At 43.4% G+C, this 19,796-nt stretch overlaps 1 protein-coding gene across 1 annotated transcript; it reads left to right on the plus strand.

Annotated features, from left to right (window-relative positions):
• The first annotated feature begins 858 nt into the window (after window positions 1-858).
• Window positions 859-18,135, plus strand: EPCIP (exosomal polycystin 1 interacting protein). The gene is made up of 2 exons (XM_012780888.3): window positions 859-1,004; window positions 17,325-18,135. The coding sequence occupies exon 2, from the start codon at window positions 17,389-17,391 to the stop codon at window positions 18,046-18,048; it is 660 nt and encodes a 219-aa protein (XP_012636342.3). The 5' UTR covers window positions 859-1,004; window positions 17,325-17,388; the 3' UTR covers window positions 18,049-18,135.
• The last annotated feature ends 1,661 nt before the right edge of the window (window positions 18,136-19,796 follow it).

Raw genomic sequence — 19,796 nt, forward strand, 5'->3', positions numbered from 1 at the left:
TGAGTCCTCATCAGTTGCTAAGGACTGGATGGTTGCATCTCCCCAAAATTCATATGTCGAAGTCTAATCCCCAATGTGATGGTATTAGGAGATGGAGACTTTGGAAGGTGATTAGGTCTTGAGGGTGAAGCTTTTATGAATGGGATTATTACCCTTATAAGCAAAGAGATCATAGCTCTCTCCCTTCCACCACATGAGGACACAGCTAAATGGCACCATCTATGAACCAGAAAGCAGGCCCTCACCAGACACCAAATCTCCCAGCACCTTGATCTTAAACTTCTTGGTCTCTAGAACTGTGAGAAATAAATAGATACCCAGTTTGTGGTATTTTGTTATAGCAGCCCAAATGGACTAAGACATCAGTTAATGTACTAGAATATTTTTTCCATATTTATCAATTGTGTGGCTTCTGATATATATATATATATTTAATTGAACTTGAAAAAAAGAGAGAACACGACTACATCTTGGGAGTTGGAATTTTTCCCTTTGGAACAACCACAATAGGACACCTTTTTACACGACTGCAAACATTTGCCTTAAGTCATGATTCAACAGGCTGAAAAGAGTGGAACAAATTATGAAAGTAAAAGTATCAAGGAGTCTCTATTTTCTACATTTAATCCATTCAATTTCCTGCTACAGTAGAATTTCTTCCATTTGTGTCAATCCTTTGGGGTCAGCCTATAGCAGCAGTCTCCTCACTTTCTTTTAGAAACTTCCCGGCTCAGAATCCCAGAAGAGTGGCCAGCAGTCGCCGGGGCAGGTTCTCTCCTGCATGTGGTTAAGGAAACTGGTAGGCCAGCCGCTTCCTCCTGGTTGCCATGGAAATGACCAGGCCGCTGGCCCTCTGAAGCCGGAAAAGAACAGCAAGTGCAAGACCACGCATTCCACCAGGACTCTCGCAGATTAAACCAGCTGTCAAGCCAGGGTGAAAGATCAGTGGCCAGGCAGAGGTCTGCTGGGCAGAGAGGCCAGGCCTTGCCGTGCAACTCCGAGATGTAAGTAAATTCTTTGTTCTTCTTTTTTAAAAAGCATGTCTAGTTTGACAGACAGTTTTTAAGAGCTTCAGAATTCCTTGTGCATGGCAGGAACTGGGATGGTTTGAAGAGTCGCTCTCAGGGTTACCTCCTTCTTGTTGCATTTGCATTTCCTGAACATATGTACACAGATGGGTGGTTTTCACTACGAAACACTTTGTTAGGCTTCCAGGCATACGAATTGCTCTTTATTGAGATCCTGCCTTTAAAAGGAAACATTTTCTGGGGGTTAGCAAAGAATGAAATGGTCTTCTCATTTAAACCCTAAATAGATAAACTCACTTGAGTCTAATATAACAGATATCTCCATAGAATCTGAGATTCTGGTCTCTATTTTAAAACATCTGGCTATACTGCTGCTCTTCAATGCTAAATAACAATTAAATAAAAGGGATATGTATCGCATCTCTTTTTCTCATTGTGATCTTAAACAAAGAAAGTGGGAACTCTCAAAACATACACTTATATTGTTTCTTTGGTCTGTTTTTATGTTTTGATAGCATTATATTTTTTGCCTATTTACATGCCAGGTTTTATAGAGTTTACTTTCTAGAAAGCAAAGAAACAGAAGAAGAATCTCAGTTTAGATGAGGATTAACATTTGGACTACATAGTTGTTTTTTAAAAATTGGTCTTTTATTCAAAAGTGGAAAAACTATGATAAATAATGTAGCAAAAGCCAACATGAGGGATATGTTTTGGTTCAAAATTAGTAGACCATACACATTCCTGCATATATTTCATTGTTTAAGAAGCATGTTTTTGGAAAGTTTTTAGCAAAAAAAGGATGTTGGTGTATATTAGGGAAAGGAAGTGTTTCAAAAACATTGTGCATAATATTTATAAAAATCCCATCCCTAAAAAGATACCAAAAAAACAGACCTCATCTGTTTGAATATTTTTTTACTGAAAAGCTCAATCCTTGAGAAGTTTTTTTTTTTTTTTTACTTTTTTTTTGGACTGAATAATGCAATATGTTTGGAAGAAAAAAAGACTTCTTATTAAATTTTATTTCTGACAGAAATTGGACATTTTCTGAAAATAACAGTTTCAATAAAGTATTTATGGAAATGAGTGCTTTTCAAGAGCTCACTTGGATTTCCCAACTTTCTTTTCCACAACAATATTTTTCATTGCTTAAAGCTACTATACTATCAGCTTTTAAAATTCAGTGCCCAGTGGCTCATATCTAAGAGTGTGGGAGCCAGTAAGTCAGAGTGGCCCCCGGTGAGGACAGCAGACAGACCGCACTGTCCTGTGGGCAAGGGACCAAGGCGCAGCTGTGCAGAGCTGTGGATTTGAACCCCAGTGATGCAGTTAACCGAGCGTATACCAAGTCACTCAAGGGAAAAGCCTGCAAGGGTTCGCATGCATTCGTGCAATTCACTCCTGCAAGGATCTGTGTCAAGCAGAAAGGTACAGCAGCAGCTACGTATTTCAGTTAGGACTTGCAGTGGCTCACTCCCTCAGACATTCTTTGTCCCACATTCCGTGGCTATGTTAGCAGAAGTCGCCCTTGGGTCAGATTGGCCTCTATTCTGACTATGAACTTAAACTTATTTTTAAATCTTATTTATAAACATTCATCCTTTTAAAAAAAAGTGTTTCTGAAATGTTTTGTATCATAGAACCCAGGGATTCCTTTTGTTCCTTCCTCATTTAGTGTCTTTGTTCATTTTGTGCTGCCATAACAGAATACCTGAGACTGAGTAATGTCTAAAGAACAGGGATTTATTTCTTATAGTTCTGGAGACTGGGAAGTCCAAGGTCAAGGGACCTGCCTCTGGGGAGGGCCTTCTTGGTGCATCATCCCATGGTGTTAGGTGGAAGGGGAGAGCGAAAGGGGAGAGAGGGGGAGAGAGAGAGAGACAGAGAGAGAGATGGAGGGAGGGAGCCAAACTCATCCTTTTATCAGGAACTCGCTCTCACAATGACCAACCCACTCCCACAGTCACAGCACTAATCCATTTAGTGCATTAGTGCTGAGGACAGAGCCCTTATGACCTAGTCATCTCTTAAAGGTCCCACCTCTCAAGACTGTTACATTGGGGTTAAGTTTTCAACATATGCACTTTGAGGGACACGTGCGAACCATAGCATTTAGCATGGAGTTTCTATATCCATTTAAAGGCCACAGAGTTTGGTAATAAAATACGAAGCGTGAAATTTCACTTGAGTAGGCACATGACCCTGGGTAGGAAATAGTGCCGTAATTTCCGCCTGACTCCCTGGAGTATATTTGGCAGTCTGGGTTCAAATTTTAGTCGTTATTAACTGGTTCTGTGACCTTGGACAAGTTATTTAACCTCTCTGTGTCTTCATTTTCTAATATGAAAATGGAGCCATGCCTAGCTAGCTTAGTCAGTAAAAAAAAAAAGAAAGAAAGAAAATAGAGCCATAATATCTGCCTATAGGATTATTTCAAGACTTAAATAATGTTAAACATGTGAAGTACTTAGAACAGTACCTGGCACAAAAGAAGTACTCATTAAATATTATTATTAGTAAATTTAAAATATGTGTAATTAATGATTTCATTCAGTTTTCAACTTACATGTATCTCTTGTGTTTTTTATTTTAAAGTACATTGCCTCTTATTAATGACTATTTGCTATATTTAGCTTAGCCTTGGGAATGCAGGGCTGAGGGATCATAAATTATTGATACAGTAACATTTCTCCTTTACCTAGGAACCTGAACTTTTTTGAGAAGGAAGAGCTGTGTATTGGACATGTTAAGTTAGAAATGCCGACTAGACATTTAGGAAGAGCCATCCAGTAAAATGCTGGACATACAAGCATGAACCCCAGGGGATATCTGAGCTAATCATCAGCATATAGGTGGTATTTAAGTCCATGGAGGGATGTACAATCACCAAGGGAGGACATGTACACAGAGAAGAGACCAGGAACCAAGCCAGGGGCATGCAACAATGGCAGGGTAATAAGATTAGATGACAGCCGAAGAGACCAAAAGGGAGCAACTGATGAAGTAGCAGGACAACCAGGAGAATGTGGTATTGTGGAAGAATAGAAAGTTCTTCACTCAAGAAGAGGGAGTAGGCAACTGTGCCAAGGGCTGGTGAGAAGTCAAGCAAAATGAGACCAGGAAATTAATCACTGCATTTGGCTCGTGGTGGGGAGGGAGTCACTGGGAACCCGATGATAACGGTTCCAATGGAGTGACTGCAGCAAAAGTCTGGCGTTTTGGAGTGGCTTAAAAATCTAACACAAACACATACTAGACTCTGTGTGATAACAGATTTGCTCATGAAAGCTTGTCGTTAATTTATCTTATGGTACACTGATGTAGCACTCCAAGCAAGACAGGTTGGAGACAAGCAAGAGCTTGTCTGTCACCTGAGCCCCTCGCCTAGTAAAGTTTCGTGAAAGAGGAGAGATTAGGAGACAATTCAGGAGCTGAAGGTAGTTTCTTAGTGGAGAAGAAACAGAAATCATCCCCCAAAACAAATAAGCAGCACGGGGAAGGAATTGAGTCCAGATTTGAGAATAAGGGAACACAAGGAAGTCCAGAGACACCACACACACACACACACACACACACACACACACACACACACACACACACGCACCCTCAGGACTTGCTCCCATAATATTCCTCGATGCCTCTCCTTTCCCACTTTTGATCTATTTCCCATAAAGGGATCACTTGTCATTTTCTCACTTGCATCCCTGAAATGCCTGGTCTCCAAGATCATTAAGGAAACTAGAATCTTCTATGTGGCCAGGAGGTCTGAAGAATTCACGTGGAGTCACGTCTAGACACTATTTCTCGGGCACTTGGTTTAGCCCAAATTGTGATGTCCAGATTTTACCTACTGGAGCTCTGCTGTTGTCACCAAACCAATCTTCAAGGAGTCATCAGTGAGAACAGGGGCACTCTTTGTAAATAAAACCCTTCTTTTGGAATAGTTTCAGGTTTACAGAAAAATTGTGACAACAGGACAGAGTTCCCCCACAGAGTTACCGAGTCAAATTAATGTGGAACATTTGTCACAATTAATGAACCAATATTGACACAATTTAAACTGAAGCCCAAACATGATTTAGATTTCCTTAGACTTTACCTAATGTTCTTTTCTGTTCCAGGATTCTACATTACCTCCTGGAGGGATTTTTAAACTTTAAAAGATCTTTCAAGAAAGTAACAAGGTTTAAATGTCCTTTGGTTCCAATTTTCATAACTAAAACCTCCTAAGGAAACTTTAGTTCTAATTTTTTTTTTTTCTAAACCTCTGATGGTTGGAACTCCAACTTGAACACAGATGAAAGGCAAAAGGCCCAAGGCTTACGTCTTGAGGTAATAGTTCAAGTTGCTTTATGGGAATATAATAATGTACAACTGTAAGTGGAAGATCTGAACCCCTTTTTATTGTTCTGGAAGCAGGTAATTATAACAGTAAAAGTCTGCCAGCCTTTTTTTGTTCCTCATCTCCTAGCAAAGAGATTAGTGTCTGACTCATTTTTCCTTGGCAACGTTGCACTCACATAATATCGGCTCAGTAATTTGAGCAAAGCTCTCCCTGAGTTAGCTTTGCGAGCCTGGACTCTGAAATGTTTGGTTGTGGGGGAGTTTTGTAGCAGGGCCTGTTCTAATCCCTCCACCGAGAGCAATTAGGGAACTGGGTTTGTGATGCTCCCCAATATCTGTGAGACCAGCCTATGCTACCTCTGCTCGTAATTCCCGGAGGCCCTGGGAAGGCTTGTGGCTCGGGATTAGAGGGACCTGGCTTGGGGCTCACAGTTCGCATCCTAGGCAAGTATAATTCATCCCGTGTTTCCATCGGATTCCCAGGAAAGTTGTAAGGCAACAACAAACCTAGACAAGGTTTTTTGTAAAGTCCCAGGAGGTTAAGGGGTGGCTCCTGGGACTTTTGCCAGGTGTCACTCAATGGCTTTCAAGGATGACACACAGACAAGGCACAGCAGCAGGGTAAGCTCAAATTCCCATCCTCTCGCCCATACACAAAAATTCTTTATGGTTTCCCTGTCTCGGCTTGGCCATATGGTGACATTCCTGCTCAAGAAGAAGATGAATTTTGCTTGCTGATGTGATAGCACTCCACAATTCTAGGAGGGAAAAGGCAAAAGAGAAAGTAAGAGATCAATAACAGGCATCCTTGACTTAGCTCCTGCAGGGATTCATTTGGATAATGTAATATATATGTGTCAGCCTCTGTGCTAAGGACTTGGGAAACTGCAATCAGCAAGAAGACATCAGAAAGCTGACTCCCACAGTCTGCCGACTGCAAGGGGGCCACGTCCCATCAGCAAATTATAATAGTAAGTGAAACTAACACCCAGTTGAGCTCCAAGCTTTCGAAACCCAAAATGTCTGCTTTTCAGTTGGTTCTTATTCATCTTAGTCTAGAAGCTCCTTAGTCTCTTTCTGTGATTAAATTAATTTAATCTCAAAGCAGTCATCCAAACTGATGCCCGAAGAGATTCTGGCTCCACCAGCCAGAGGGCACAGATAGGATTTCGTTAACACTGACAGCTTGTATTTTGCTGGCTAGAGCTGCCACCTACCTGATACAGGTGTTGGCCTCCTCTGCACCACCATGGCTACAAAGTAGAGTCTCCTCCAATTATTTCTTAGAGTCCCAAGGAGGGTCTTGCCAGTGCTCACAATGGTCCTTTCAGAGGCTCCTGGCCCTGACCTTGCCTTGGGTGTTGACTGTCCCCGGCCTCTGCTGTGGAGGTCACTGTTGATTTGATGGCCAGGGAGCAGTGTCCAGGGGTGGCCCCAGTCTGATCTCAAGGAGGGATCAAATGATGCTGCTTGTCCCTTGTTTCTCGCTGTGCCAAAGCTGTGCTCTCCTCAGTACAGAACTGGGGAGAGTGTCTGTCCTCTGCTCGCTGTCACACTTTGTTGCCTGGGCTGGGGCCACTTGGGCCCCCCATCTCAGAGTTCTTGAGAGCACTTCATGCAGCCTCCTCTTGCAGCTCCACCTAATGCATGCATTTGGGCTGAGAAGGCACAAGTGCTGATGTCCCATCCTTCTGCTCATGCCTGCCCTAGGCCCTCGCATGTCACCTTCACTCTTCTTTCTTCTGCAAACATTCCACTTCTGCAAATAACCACCCAGAGACAGTCACCCCCTCAAGTCATGAGACATGTCCAGACGTGTCCGTTTGGACTTGGCTGGGTCCAGTACAGGGTGACTATTCTATGAGAGGATTGAGTTTGGTACTTCAGAAGAACATAAGACATAATTACCCTGACAGCGTATGATCCAGTCTAGCGAAAGTAGTAAACCACACGAACAATTAGCAAGCCCTGAGTGGCCATGAATAAAAAAGGGCTAGTTTGTTTGGTCCAAAGGGATGGTTTGATGTGGTGGTTTGGTTTCCTTATGATCTCTGTATTAGTCTCCTATTGCTGCTATTTCTACAAAATGAGTGGCTTATAACAACACATCTATATTTTATAACATTTCTGGGTGTCAGAAGTCCAAAATCAGTCTGACCAGGCTCCAGCCAAAATGTCAGTAGGGCTGTTCTTTCTGGGGACTCCATTCCTTGACTCTTCGAGCTTCCAGAGGCTGCCGGCATTCCTGGTTTGCAGTCCCATTGCTCCGATTCTGCTTCAGTGGTCACATTGCCTTTTTCTTCCTGTCTCCTCGTGTCTTTCTCTTGTAAGGACTTTTGTGATTACATTGGGTCTACCCAGATAACCCAGGATCACCTCCCCATCTCAAGTTTCTTAACTTTGGTGCATCTGCAAATCCTTCTTGCCACGTAAGGCAACATATCACAGGTTCCAGGGATTAGGACACAGATAGACATTATTTTTTTCTTTTTGAGACAGAGTCTCACTCTGTTGCCTGGGCTAGAGTGCCGTGGCGTCAGCCTAGCTCACAGCAACCTCAAACTCCTGGGCTCAAACAATCCTCCTGCCTCAGCCCCCGCCCCAAGCACCTGGGACTATAGGCATGCACTGCCACGCCTGGCTAATTTTTTCTATTTTTCGTTTTCCAGCTACTTTCTTTCTATGTTTTAGTAGAGATGAGGGTCTCGCTCTTGCTGAGGTTGGTCTCAAACTCCTCACCTCAAGCAATTCATTCACCTCGGCCTCCCAGAGTGCTAGGATTACAGGCATGAGCCACTGCGCCTGGCCAGGACACAGACATTTTTAAGGGCCATTATTCAGCCTGCCGCAATATCCATCAGGCAGAGTAGGAGATCAGAAATTAAGTATTTTCATCACATATCATATTCCTGCTGTTCCTTTAAACATTTTACACACATTTAAATTAGTAGAATTGGGACCTGGACCATTAATTTCCATTTCCCAGACTAGCTCACCAATAGTTGCAGGATTTACAGGAGGACATTCGTAAATCTGATTTGATTTGTCGCAGGAAAAATCATGCAAAGAGGCCTTTTTGTTGTATGTTGAGCCCATTCTCTAGCCAAATTTTTGATACAAGTAATGCATTAAATGAATTGATTACTTCAGATATCCTTATATCTTTGGGATGCCCTGATAGAGCATACTAATATAATCTTATTTTCATTATATTTCTAACATCACGAAATAGCGTAGTTTATGATAGTACTATGGTACTCTATATATTGCAGTATACTTACGGGTAGTAGTAATAATACTCATGAATAGCTCTAATAGACTGCATACATATTACCACATGCATCTTGCTCTGCTGTCTCTCTAACCTTGTGTGGTAGGCTGCCCATCCCAGCCACAGTGAGAGAAGTGAGACTCAGAAAGGCTCTCTGACGGTTTATCTCTATGTACCATGAGATAAACCTGAACAATCACAAAAATTTTTAAATTGTGTCCTCTTAAAACCCAGAGTTCATGCTTGAAGCTAATTCTGCTTAAGTCCCAACTTATGAAGACATGAACTTTTACTTCTTTCTCGAGATGAGCAAATATACCAGATGAAACCGTATAATTTAGATCCTACATATACATCAAGCACGATAGCGATCGTATCATTATGACTGTGAACTCAGTTCTGCCTTTCTCAATGAACTGCGTAGGCCACAGTGACAGGGAAGTGACCTTCACCAAGAGAGGTGCGCAGAGCGGTGACTTCAGCCACAGACGCTTGTAAGGGCATGTGAAAATCCAGTGGCTCGTACCAAGGACAGGGGGTTGCACCACTGTGGAATGTGAAGAAGAAAGAAATGACAACACATATCGCAGTAAGAAAACACTGGGAGAGACCCAAATTAACTTAACTTTCAACTTTGTAAGCTTTGAAATATTAAACCACGAAGATATCGCTCTCCTTTTAAATATCATCTTACGGAGTGCGTGTCCGCAACCTACCTCCTGCAGTGCATTCGTGGAACAGAGCCAAAGAAAAGAAAAACGCTAAAGATCCTTTTGTTCCAGAGCTTTTCAAGATCCTACACCTAAAGCTTCTGTGCGCAGCATCTACACAACACAGAAAGGCCAGTGTTTCTCTGTGACCTAAATGGAAAGGGACATTGCACAGCCAGGGACAAGGGGGACAGGGGACCACTCACTTCTGGAGCTCTGCGGTGGAGTCTCCGCCCCACACTCCCCCCATGTCTCCCCTTTACCCTTGAGGTCCCTCTGACAAGGGACAAGGGAGGGAGAAGGCTTAAAGCAGCGCACATACCTCTGGGCAGGAATGTGCTGGTGTAAATTCCTATTAAGGCTTAAACAACTGGTACCGGATTCCTATCTGAGAGCCGGTTTGCAGCGCTGGGCACCTGGAAGGAATGGATGAGCGGATGGTCAAGGAATTGAGACGAAGGGACATCGAGGTGAACCCAAGGACTGGAGAGACACTCTACTCTACAGCCTGCCCATAACCAGTCCTCGCCTGCAGCTAGCCTTGCTGCCAGTCTCAGGAAACCACCCCGAGCCTCCTGACTCTGAGAACCGTGCTTTTCTCATGGCTGGCAGGGCACACAGCGGGTGTCTCCAGGAGTGGAGTTACAGGCAAGCTGTGCTGGGATGCTAAGAATGAGCCGCCCACGTGGGCTCTCCTACTTCCCCTGGCACCGGCTCCCTCCAAGGGGTTCCAGCAGGCAGGGCATGCTCGATGGAGGGAGGGAGTCTCATCCTCCTCCCCATCTCCCCAACCCTACTCTCTTCGTCTTCTCTGTCCCCATGAGGATTCCAGATATGGAAATGCATTGATCTGGAGACCCTGGAGTCAGAAGGAGCCAACAAATGGAGACGTGTAAAAACTCTCGAAGAAAATATAAAAGAGGCTGGGTGTGGTGGCTCACGCCTGTAATCCTAGCATTCTGGGAGGCTGAAGCGGACAGATAGCTAAAGGTCAGGAGTTCGAAACCAGCCTGAGCAAGAGTAAGACTCCATCTCTACTAAAAATAGAAAGAAATTAATTGGCCAACTAAAAATATATAGAAAAAATTAGCGAGGCATGGTGGCGCATGCCTGTAGTCCCAGCTACTGGGGAGGCTGAGGCAGGAGGATCACTTGAGCCCAGGAGTCTGAGGTTGCTGTGAGCTAGGCTGATGCCACGGCACTCTAGCCCGGGCAACAGAGTGAGACTCTGTCAAGAAAGAAAGAAAGAAAGAAAGAAAGAAAGAAAGAAAGAAAGAAAGAAAGAAAGAAAGAAAGAGAGAGAGAGAGAGAGAGAGAGAGAGAGAGAGGGAGGGAGGGAGGGAGGGAGGGAGGGAGGGAGGGAGGGAGGGAGGGAAAAGAAAAGAATATATAAAAGAAAAATGTTCTCATACTGAGAACTCACTGTCCTATCTCTGATGTCCTCCTCTCCAAGTCAACCTCGACCCAGCAGCTTGTGTTACCTTCCTTAAACACAGACCTGAATGGCTGTCCCCTGCTCTAAATCTTCACCACCTCATTTTTGTCTCTTGCAGGGGCCTCCGAAGAGGGTGTTTACATCAAAGGGCGTGTGCAAGCCAAGCCAGTGGGGTACAGCTGAAAATATTCAAACTTTAATTTTTTTAATTTATTTTACATCTCAAATTTTTTTTTAAATTCTGTTTGTATATTGTTTGTAATATAGATAACATATTAATATAAGTAGTGCAATATGTGCGGCCTTTATAAGTAAATACATCTACTGGCGGAGGTCTTTACATTTTTTATTGAAGATCAGAAAAGTTTGAAAATCAAATTGCTGCCAGTATAAAGTCCAGTCCCCTTAGCTTGGCCAGCAAGGTGTGATCCAGCCCTGTCCTGCCCATGTTCCCAGGCTCCTGGGCACTAAGATATCTTATATTTTCACTAAACATGCCAAGGATTTAAGTCATTCTGAGATTTTGCTCAAGTGACCCTTATATTCGCACTGCCTGGCCCTCCCTAACCTCAGCCCCTTCTCTGGCTGGCCCAAAGAGCGCCCCCTTTGGGAGTCCTTCCCATTTCTTCCTGCCCAACACCTTATCTGCATCTTTAATAAGCACTATCAATACTTTGTCTTATAATTAGTTGCCCAGTTTGTTCCCAGAGTACATTCCAAATTCCTTGGGCAAATTTCAATTCCCTTGAGGGCAGGGATGGTGTCTTCTTCCTTTTTATTAATAATTTCCCATAACTTAGACCATTGCCTGGCACCCAGTAAATGTTCTCTAAATGTTGATTTCTCATTTTATTTTGAGAAAAGAGGATGTAAAAATCATAAGTTGCAAAACAATATCAGCACCTGTTGTATTAGGGTAGGCTAACTGCTTTGACAAACTTCAAAATATCCACGGCTTAGAATAGTTTAGGTCTATTCCTCCCTTACATCATGTATTAATGCCATTAGGAGGAAGAAGGATGTGCTCTGATCCATACGGTCATTCAGGGACTCAAGTTTTCACCTGTAGTTCTACCATCTTCTAGGGCCCTTAGGTCCTCCATGGAATCTTCTACCACATTCCATTGGCCAGAACTCAGTCACATGGCACCACTTCACTGCAAGAAGCTTGGAAATGAAGTCCCGGAGTGTGCCAACGGGGAGAGGAAGACCCGGGTATCGGTGGACACTGGAAGTCTCTGACATACCTGGATCATAAGACACAATAAGTGGCTTTTTGCAACTTGACAAAAACTCAGTTGGTGTCAATGCACCTAAGTTTGTCGGTCAAGATGCTAAAGACTGTGTATCGTCATTAAATCTCTGAGCCTTTATAGCACTGTTTTTAAAAAGACATGTTTTAAAAAAGAAAGAGCTACTTTTCAGAATCCATTTCAATATGATTTTTGTGTTGCAGCTAAAGAAATCACAAGAGCAATTAATGCTATCAGCCGGCTCCGGGAAGACAAAGAGTTCTGAATCGAACAGATACAGACAACAGTTAGTTCAAAACAAATTCCACACAGATTCCTTCTCAATCTAGGATTACACCCAACATTTAGATAATGTTTACACTTGGCTCCAAAAGGAATACTTCAAACTGGACTAGTTCTGTTTATAAGAAGATATTACTAGTAAGAAGATACTGAGTCAGTGGGAGGAAAGCATTTGGACCATTTGCCCAAAACAAATTTGAAATGTCCATAAATAATGCTGTTTTGAACTCTCAACACAAATGACAAAAAATATACAATTGTTGAAAAACCTGGTGACATTCTCCAAAACCTTACAGCAATTAAAAATCAAAAGCGATTAAAAATTTCAATTCAAATATGAGTTTAACTTGAAATCGGAAGTGATTTTTTTTTTAATTTTAAAAGTGGAAGGGCAATTAGGGAAAAGGTTCAAATGAAGAAACAGGGGAAATAAGAGAGCCAGAAACTGACGAGACGCTCCAGCAAGAAACAGACAACCTCAAATATAAAACCTGAGCTATGGCCTCAAGGTTAAAGGCAGAAGAAAGTCAGGGTCTTTGTGGGCAATTCAAGAAACACCCTGTGAAGCCAGGCCTTGGGGAGCTAAGGAAGGATATCTCTCACAAATGCAATCCCTAAAGTGTGTCCCTGCAAAAACCCTTGAAGATTCCAAAAGTGAGGGGTCAGCTGGGCGCGGTGGCTCACACCTGTAATCCTAGCACTCTGGGAGGCCGAGGCAGGGGTGGATTGCTCAAGGTCAGGAGTTCGAAACCAGCCTGAGCAAGAGCGAGACCCCCTGTCTCTACTAAAAATAGAAATAAATTAATTGGCCAACTAATATGTATAGAAAAAATGAGCTGGGCATGGTGGCGCATGCCTGTAGTCCCAGCTACTCGGGAGGCTGAGGCAGCAGGATTGCTTGAGCCCAGGAGTTTGAGGTTGCTGTGAGCTAGGCTGACGCCACGGCACTCACTCTAGCCTGGGCAACAGTGAGACTTTGTCTCAAAAAAAAAAAAAAAAAAAAGTGAGGGGTCTTTCAGTAAAGAGACTATGTGGAGTTCTGTGTGAATCCCACAAAATGAGACATATCTCTGCACTCTTGGAGTGTATTGCAGAAAAGTGGTGCCCAGTGTTTGCCGAGACTGGGAGCAGTAAGGGGGCCATACTCACCTCATGGGTCTCATGGGCACCCACCGCTCTGACTGCCTACTCTGCCTTTTTCTGATAAAGCTCCCAGATTCCTCTTTCTAGAACCAGCCTTTTGCCCTCTCAGTCCATTGTTTCCAGTATGGCTTTTCCTATTCACTGGCTCCAGGGATGAGCATATTGCTCAGGAAGACCAGTGCATTTTTGCCTGGTGCTATTTAAAGAAAGATATTTTTCTCTGGAGGTTGCTCAGCTGGTAGAAGGAAAACCTAGAACTACTAGTGACCATCTTTTTCCCCAGAAGGTATGAGCTTGTCTGAGAATAAAGCCCACACAGGAGAACTGAAAAATGGAGAGACATTCCTGACAGCCTCTTTTTAAGTAGCTGGATCAAGCCATACCTGAAATCCTTCTGTGACTTTTCAAATAAGTGAGCCAATTTTGTTTTTCACTCAAGCCAGCCTGAATGGGATTTCTATAACTAACAGTCAGAAGAATTTTAGTACATTGACATTTGGTACACTATGTTTTTCCATTCATTCGATAAAATTCACTGAGTCCTTGCTATGTGCTAAGCACTGTGCTGAAAACTGATGACATAAAGCTAAAAAAGAGCTGTTTCAAAGGAAGCTTCCCAATAGAAGAGATACTTGAACTAATAGTCACAGTACAGTGTGATAATCACTATAATGACAGTTTGTAGGGGGAGTTAAGTCTATACCTAACTATGCCCAGTGGTGGAAGATGTCATGATAAGTTTCATGGAGGAGGTAATGTCTGAGTAGGGGGATATTTTTTGAGTAGGAATAAGAAAAGAAAAATTCCTACATAATGAACATAGTGTAACAAGAATTTGAAAAATCCAGAAGTGGGACAGAGAAGATTGATGACAATGGGAGTGGCAAGGTTGGCAGTGGGAAGGGACGCGCCAATGGGTCCCACTGGGCTGGAACCCTCTGACCCACCCTGGCCTGACTCATCATTTTCTCAGTACCCCAACTTTTTATGTGCTTCATCATTGAGACTTGCCCCCAATACTGCAATGCAAGCCCCACTTCAACCCCACCATGGGCAGAGCCACCGCACAAAGCAGGGGCAAAGTAGTAGTATATTTGCCCCCCGTTCTGCTTGTGCCATGCCGGAACCTGCCCCCAAATGAATACATAAATAGTGAAACCAGGGTGTTCACAATCTATGTTCAACAAACACAAGAGAAAGAAATTCATGATAGACTAAAGGAGAAAAGTACCCAACTGGCGCCTTGGCGGTACACGCATGAATCCCACTGACGCATGGTCATTGGGGACATTTGCCCCATCCGTGCACTCCCAGCGAGCCTTTCTGCATCAGGCCCTCTTGTTCTGGCCTTCGGGTGCCCTGAGGTCTGGGAGGCAGGGTCATCCTGAGGTGTAGCCAGGGCCTTAACTATTGGCAAGTTGATCACAAATCCTTTTGGAGACTTCCAGTTCCACATGTTCCAGCAAACCAATATCTCATTCTCTCCCTACCTCTTTTCCTCTTCCATGCATGCCTCTTTCTGGTGCCAATTCCAAACAGTATCAGCACCTGAAAGAATGAGGCAGACACTTTTCTCACCAGGGTCTGGGCTGATGCATAAATGCTATCCCCTCCCTTTCCCTTTAAGCCTGGGGTCAGAGTAGACCAATGGTATTGACAGTATTCTTAGTTCTGAGTTGGCAGGGTTACTGGGACATGAAGTCCTAGAAACCTCTGGTGGAATCTGGGACGGCTGATTGTCTAAAATTATCTTGTAATTAATAAATTATTCACTGTTCTCTGTTAAGTGGGTAGTCACCACCACATTCTAACACTATTTAAAACAGTTAAGCCTCTTGTTCAGGGAGAGTTCTGGCTCTCCAAGTTTCTCAAAGCTCTTTCCTTTATTACAAAATGAATCTATTAATAAATCCTTTAAGAAAATTCTGTGCCAATTTCAAAATAAATGCAGAACATCAGAAACTGCCTTATCCATTCCCCCAAATAGAATTGAATCTATCTCTATGTTCTGTGTGCAGTTGAGCCCTTCTCAATTCAGCCTTATTTGTATTCCTCCTTTGAGTATCAACCCCTGAAGGACAGGATCAGGGCTTTTTAAACTTTTCTTTTCTTTTCTTTTCTTTTCTTTTCTTTTCTTTTCTTTTCTTTTCTTTTCTTTTCTTTTCTTTTCTTTCTTTCTTTCTTTCTTTCTTTCTTTCTTTCCTTTTTTTTTTTTTTTGACAAGGGGCCTCACTCAGTCATCTTGGCTAGAATGCAGTGGTGTCATCATAGCTCATCATAGCTCACTGCAACCCCAAACTCCTGAGCTCAAGTGATCCTCCTGCCTTAGCCTCTTAAGGAGCTGGGACTACAGATGCACACCACCATGCCTGGCTAATTTTTTCTATTTTCAGTAGATACAGGGTCTTGCTCTTGCTTAAGCTGGTCTTGAACACCTGAGCTCAAGCAATCCACCCACCTCTGCCTCCCAGAGGGCTAGGATTTACAGGAGAGGTGTTTTTCTTGTTTTTTGTTTTGTTTTTTGTTTTTTATCCTCCCTACACTCTAGACAGGCTTGAGCTTCCTGCCTGTCTACCCAATCCCTGGCATTTTTAACTTTGGCTCCCTTGGATTTTTGATTGCCTTGTTTTGCCATCTTGTGGCTCATCTTGCACCCTAAGTGTTGCATGTCTGCCTGACCGCTTTCCTGCTGTCACCATACTCTTTGGACATATGTTGAACCCATCAGACTGACCCTCTCCTCTGGGGCTTCCCTGCCCTTCCTGGCATGGCCCTGGGCCCTCCTAGCCAGAGGTCTCATTCCAAGTATCTGGTCATACCCATGGAGCTCAGTAAATAGAGATGAACTGAATTGTATTGCTTGATGTCTCTCTTAATTATTGGGTAATTCAGGGAAAATTCTATTATTTTTGCAAAACTGAAATCTTGTACCCTCTTCCACAATGATGATCTTATTCCAATCATACCCTAAATGAGGACTGTGCAACTATTATACGCCAGGCACTATAGGGCACTTCCCCTAATCTGGACATTGGAGTTGCTCTTTAAATTATGCGTGCATCTCTACTTGATTCGGATCCTTTAGCCGTGCTTGTATAAGGTTTTGCTTTGGAGCTTTATGATAAATTGCTTGATAAAATAAATTCATAAAATTTGTTCTGGCATAGGAGTAGATGAACCAAGATAATTATGTTTAATTGGTAGATAACTAGTCTTTTCATTGTCTATTAACACAATTACATGGTACATTTGTAGGAGGCCAGAAGAAGGACCCATAAGTAGATTAATATAATCGGGGGCTGAAGACACATTAATCTATTTAGAAATTAAAGTTTACCATTAACTAAATGCTTCGTTGGTATTCATGCTATGTTGTTTAACAGGTAGTGCTTGGGTAGCTGAATCCGACAAGGAACTGTTTGTCTCCTGAATTCCAGGAAGTCAGACACTGAGGGGGAGGAGGGCTTGTGCATGTTTAGGGGGTTTACAGGTACCAATGACGAGTAACTGGATGTTCGGAGGATGTGCTCACTCAGATAACTCCAAATCCCTGCCTGCATGCGGTGGGTCCCTCTGGAGTCTTCTCTGGCTCTCTCGTGGGGATGTTGGTCTCGCTGTCAGCAGACATCGCTGGGAGTTTCATGCCTTGCACGAGCAGAGTTCGGAGGTTTGGCTGTCATCCCTGGTGAGGCTCGAGGGAGAGTTCTTCCGGTGCTTCAGCTGCAGGCCTTGCTTGCCTTTATTAGAACTGCAAGAGAGGGAAGTTTTCAGTGACTTACGTAGGGGGCTCCTTTTCCATTAGCTGCGTCTTTCAAAGGAGAGGCTGTGATAACAAAGTTGCATGCTTTCTTCCAGGTGAGTTCCAGCAAATTGGCGCAGGAAAGGGAGACACAAACACGCTGGCCCTCCCTGGGCAAGAATGGCACCGCCTCCCGGGCACCGCCTCCTCCTGCTCTGCGCCCTGGGCACCTTTGCGCTCAACCGCCTCACGAGAGGTCAGAAGAATAGCACACTCATCTTCACGAGGGAAGACACCATTCGGAACTGCAGCTGCTCTGCTGACATCCAGGACTGCGACTACAGCCTGGCCAACCTGATGTGCAGCTGCAAAACCGTCCTGCCCCTTCCTGTCGAGCAAGCCAGCTACCACGGCCACCTGACCATCTGGTTCACAGACGCGTCTGCGCTGGGCCGCCTGTTGAACTTCACGAGGGTGCAGGACCTGAAGCTTTCCCTGTGCAGCGCCAACACTCTCCCCACTGAATACCTGGCTATCTGTGGTCTCAAGAGGCTTCGCGTCACCACGGAGGCCAGGCGCCCCTTCCCGGAGCAGAGCTTACTCGTCCACAGAGGTGCCGACGGCCACTCCAAAGAGAAGCCCGTGTTGTTACACAAAGACTGGCAAACATGTATGTACATCTCGTTCTTAGACACGGCTCTTTTCAACAGGGACTCGTCCCTAAGATCGTATAGCATTGAAAACGTGGCCAGCATTGCCAACAACTTTCCCGACTTCTCTTACTTTAAAACCTTCCCAATGCCAAGCAACAAAAGCTATGTTGTTACATTTATTTACTAACATTGTGACTGTGTCCAGCTCCAGGGAACTTTGGCAAACCACTGATAATTCGAAGAAGGAATCTGGAAAGAAAGCCATGAGATAGGTGTCCCTGTACGGCCACACGTTCCTCCCTGGGCCCCATTCCCAGCAGAGCCACACACATAAATAACCACCTCCCTCTGCTCTGCTCTGTGCTCAACTGTGTGAACTCTTTTGAAAAGAGAAAAGAAACCAAAGAAACCAACTCCATTCAGTCCAGAGATACGCGTCTTGGGAGCGAGCTGGAGGCTAGGTCTCTGCAGCTGGAAGTCTGCAGAGAAATGTCACAGCAGACGTGGAGAAAGCAATGCACCCAGGGACTGCTTAGTGGAGCTCAACAGAAACCCCCAAGAAAGGTATCTTCTTTCAAAATACTGCCTTAAATTTTTTCTGCTTCATTTTGTGACATTGCTTGGAATTCCCCTAAGTAGAAATTAATAGATTTCAGAGGTTTTGAGACTGTGAATTTTAGAAACTGATTAGATTCTCTTGAACTGATATTTTCCAAATACCTTGCTAAGAACAGATGCATTGAGAAATGGGAGTTTTGAGACTGTGTGTGTTATAGGGGAGGGAAAACAGGTATGGGTAGGGTAGGAGCTTAGGACCAAATGAGGACACCAGGGTTCTGAAGAAGGGGATGCAGAAATAAACGTGCCACTTGGGAGGCCAAGATGACAGGATCGCTTGAGGCCAGGAGTTTAAGACCCCTACTAGGGAACATAGTGAGACCCTGTCTCTACAAAAAAATTTAAAAATTAGCTGGGGGTGGTGGCATGCACCTGTAGTCCTAGCTACTCAGGAGGCTGAGGCAGGAGGATTGCTTGAGACCAGGAGTTGGAGGCTGTAGTGAGTTTTGATCATACTACTGCAGTCTAGACTGGGTGACCCCCATCTCTAAAAACAAAAAGAAAAAGGAAGAAAGAAAAATGAAAATAGGAGGACACAAAAAACAATTACGAGTAGCTCAAAATTTTGCTTAGAGCCAGGCCTAACCCTAGGGAAAGTTCTTATGCTCTAGCCTTTCGCTTTCCTTTTCCTCTCTTTGTTTGAGACTTTTACCTTTGTCCTCACTCTACCATTTCCCATATTTCTCCTCTCATTTTCCTCATCCCTCTCTTCTTCCTTCTCCTCTTGCTCCAGAAATCAGAACTTAGATGAGTATCATTAGAACTGTATTTAACTACATTAGGGGCTAGCCTGGGAATCTAATAACCACTTATAGCATTATTCCTATGGGTAAAAATGCTCAAATTGCAAGTAGATAATTAAAAGAACTTTTAGGGCTCAGTCCATTTGGAAGTTTAAGACTGTAAAGTTAAGATACTTTACACAACATGGTTAACACAGAATGGTTTCATGTGTATTTATAAAACGAACCAAATCAACATATTTTTAAAAAATCAAATCATTTTATTTTCTTTGTATAATCATCATTGTACAAAGAAAATTTTCCCTCACCATTAAAGTGGAGTATAAAGAAGAATGCATGGCAATTGTGGTGCAAATGTCTAAAGTTAGAGTGCAATGAAGTTGAAACATCATTGCAATCATGATACCATAATAATAAGAAATTGTTTGATTATGAAATAACAGGATGTTCTGGAGTTAATGACTTCAGATCACATTCATCACATTTTTTTTCTCTTACCCTTATCTAAGGTAACTAATATAACCTGAAATTTGCTGCATTTGCTTAATTGGTGGGGGATTTGGCCATTCAGGCT

The sequence above is a fragment of the Microcebus murinus genome, chromosome 1 (genome assembly GCF_040939455.1).
Source record: "Microcebus murinus isolate Inina chromosome 1, M.murinus_Inina_mat1.0, whole genome shotgun sequence".
Classification (NCBI taxonomy): Eukaryota; Metazoa; Chordata; class Mammalia; order Primates; family Cheirogaleidae; genus Microcebus; species Microcebus murinus.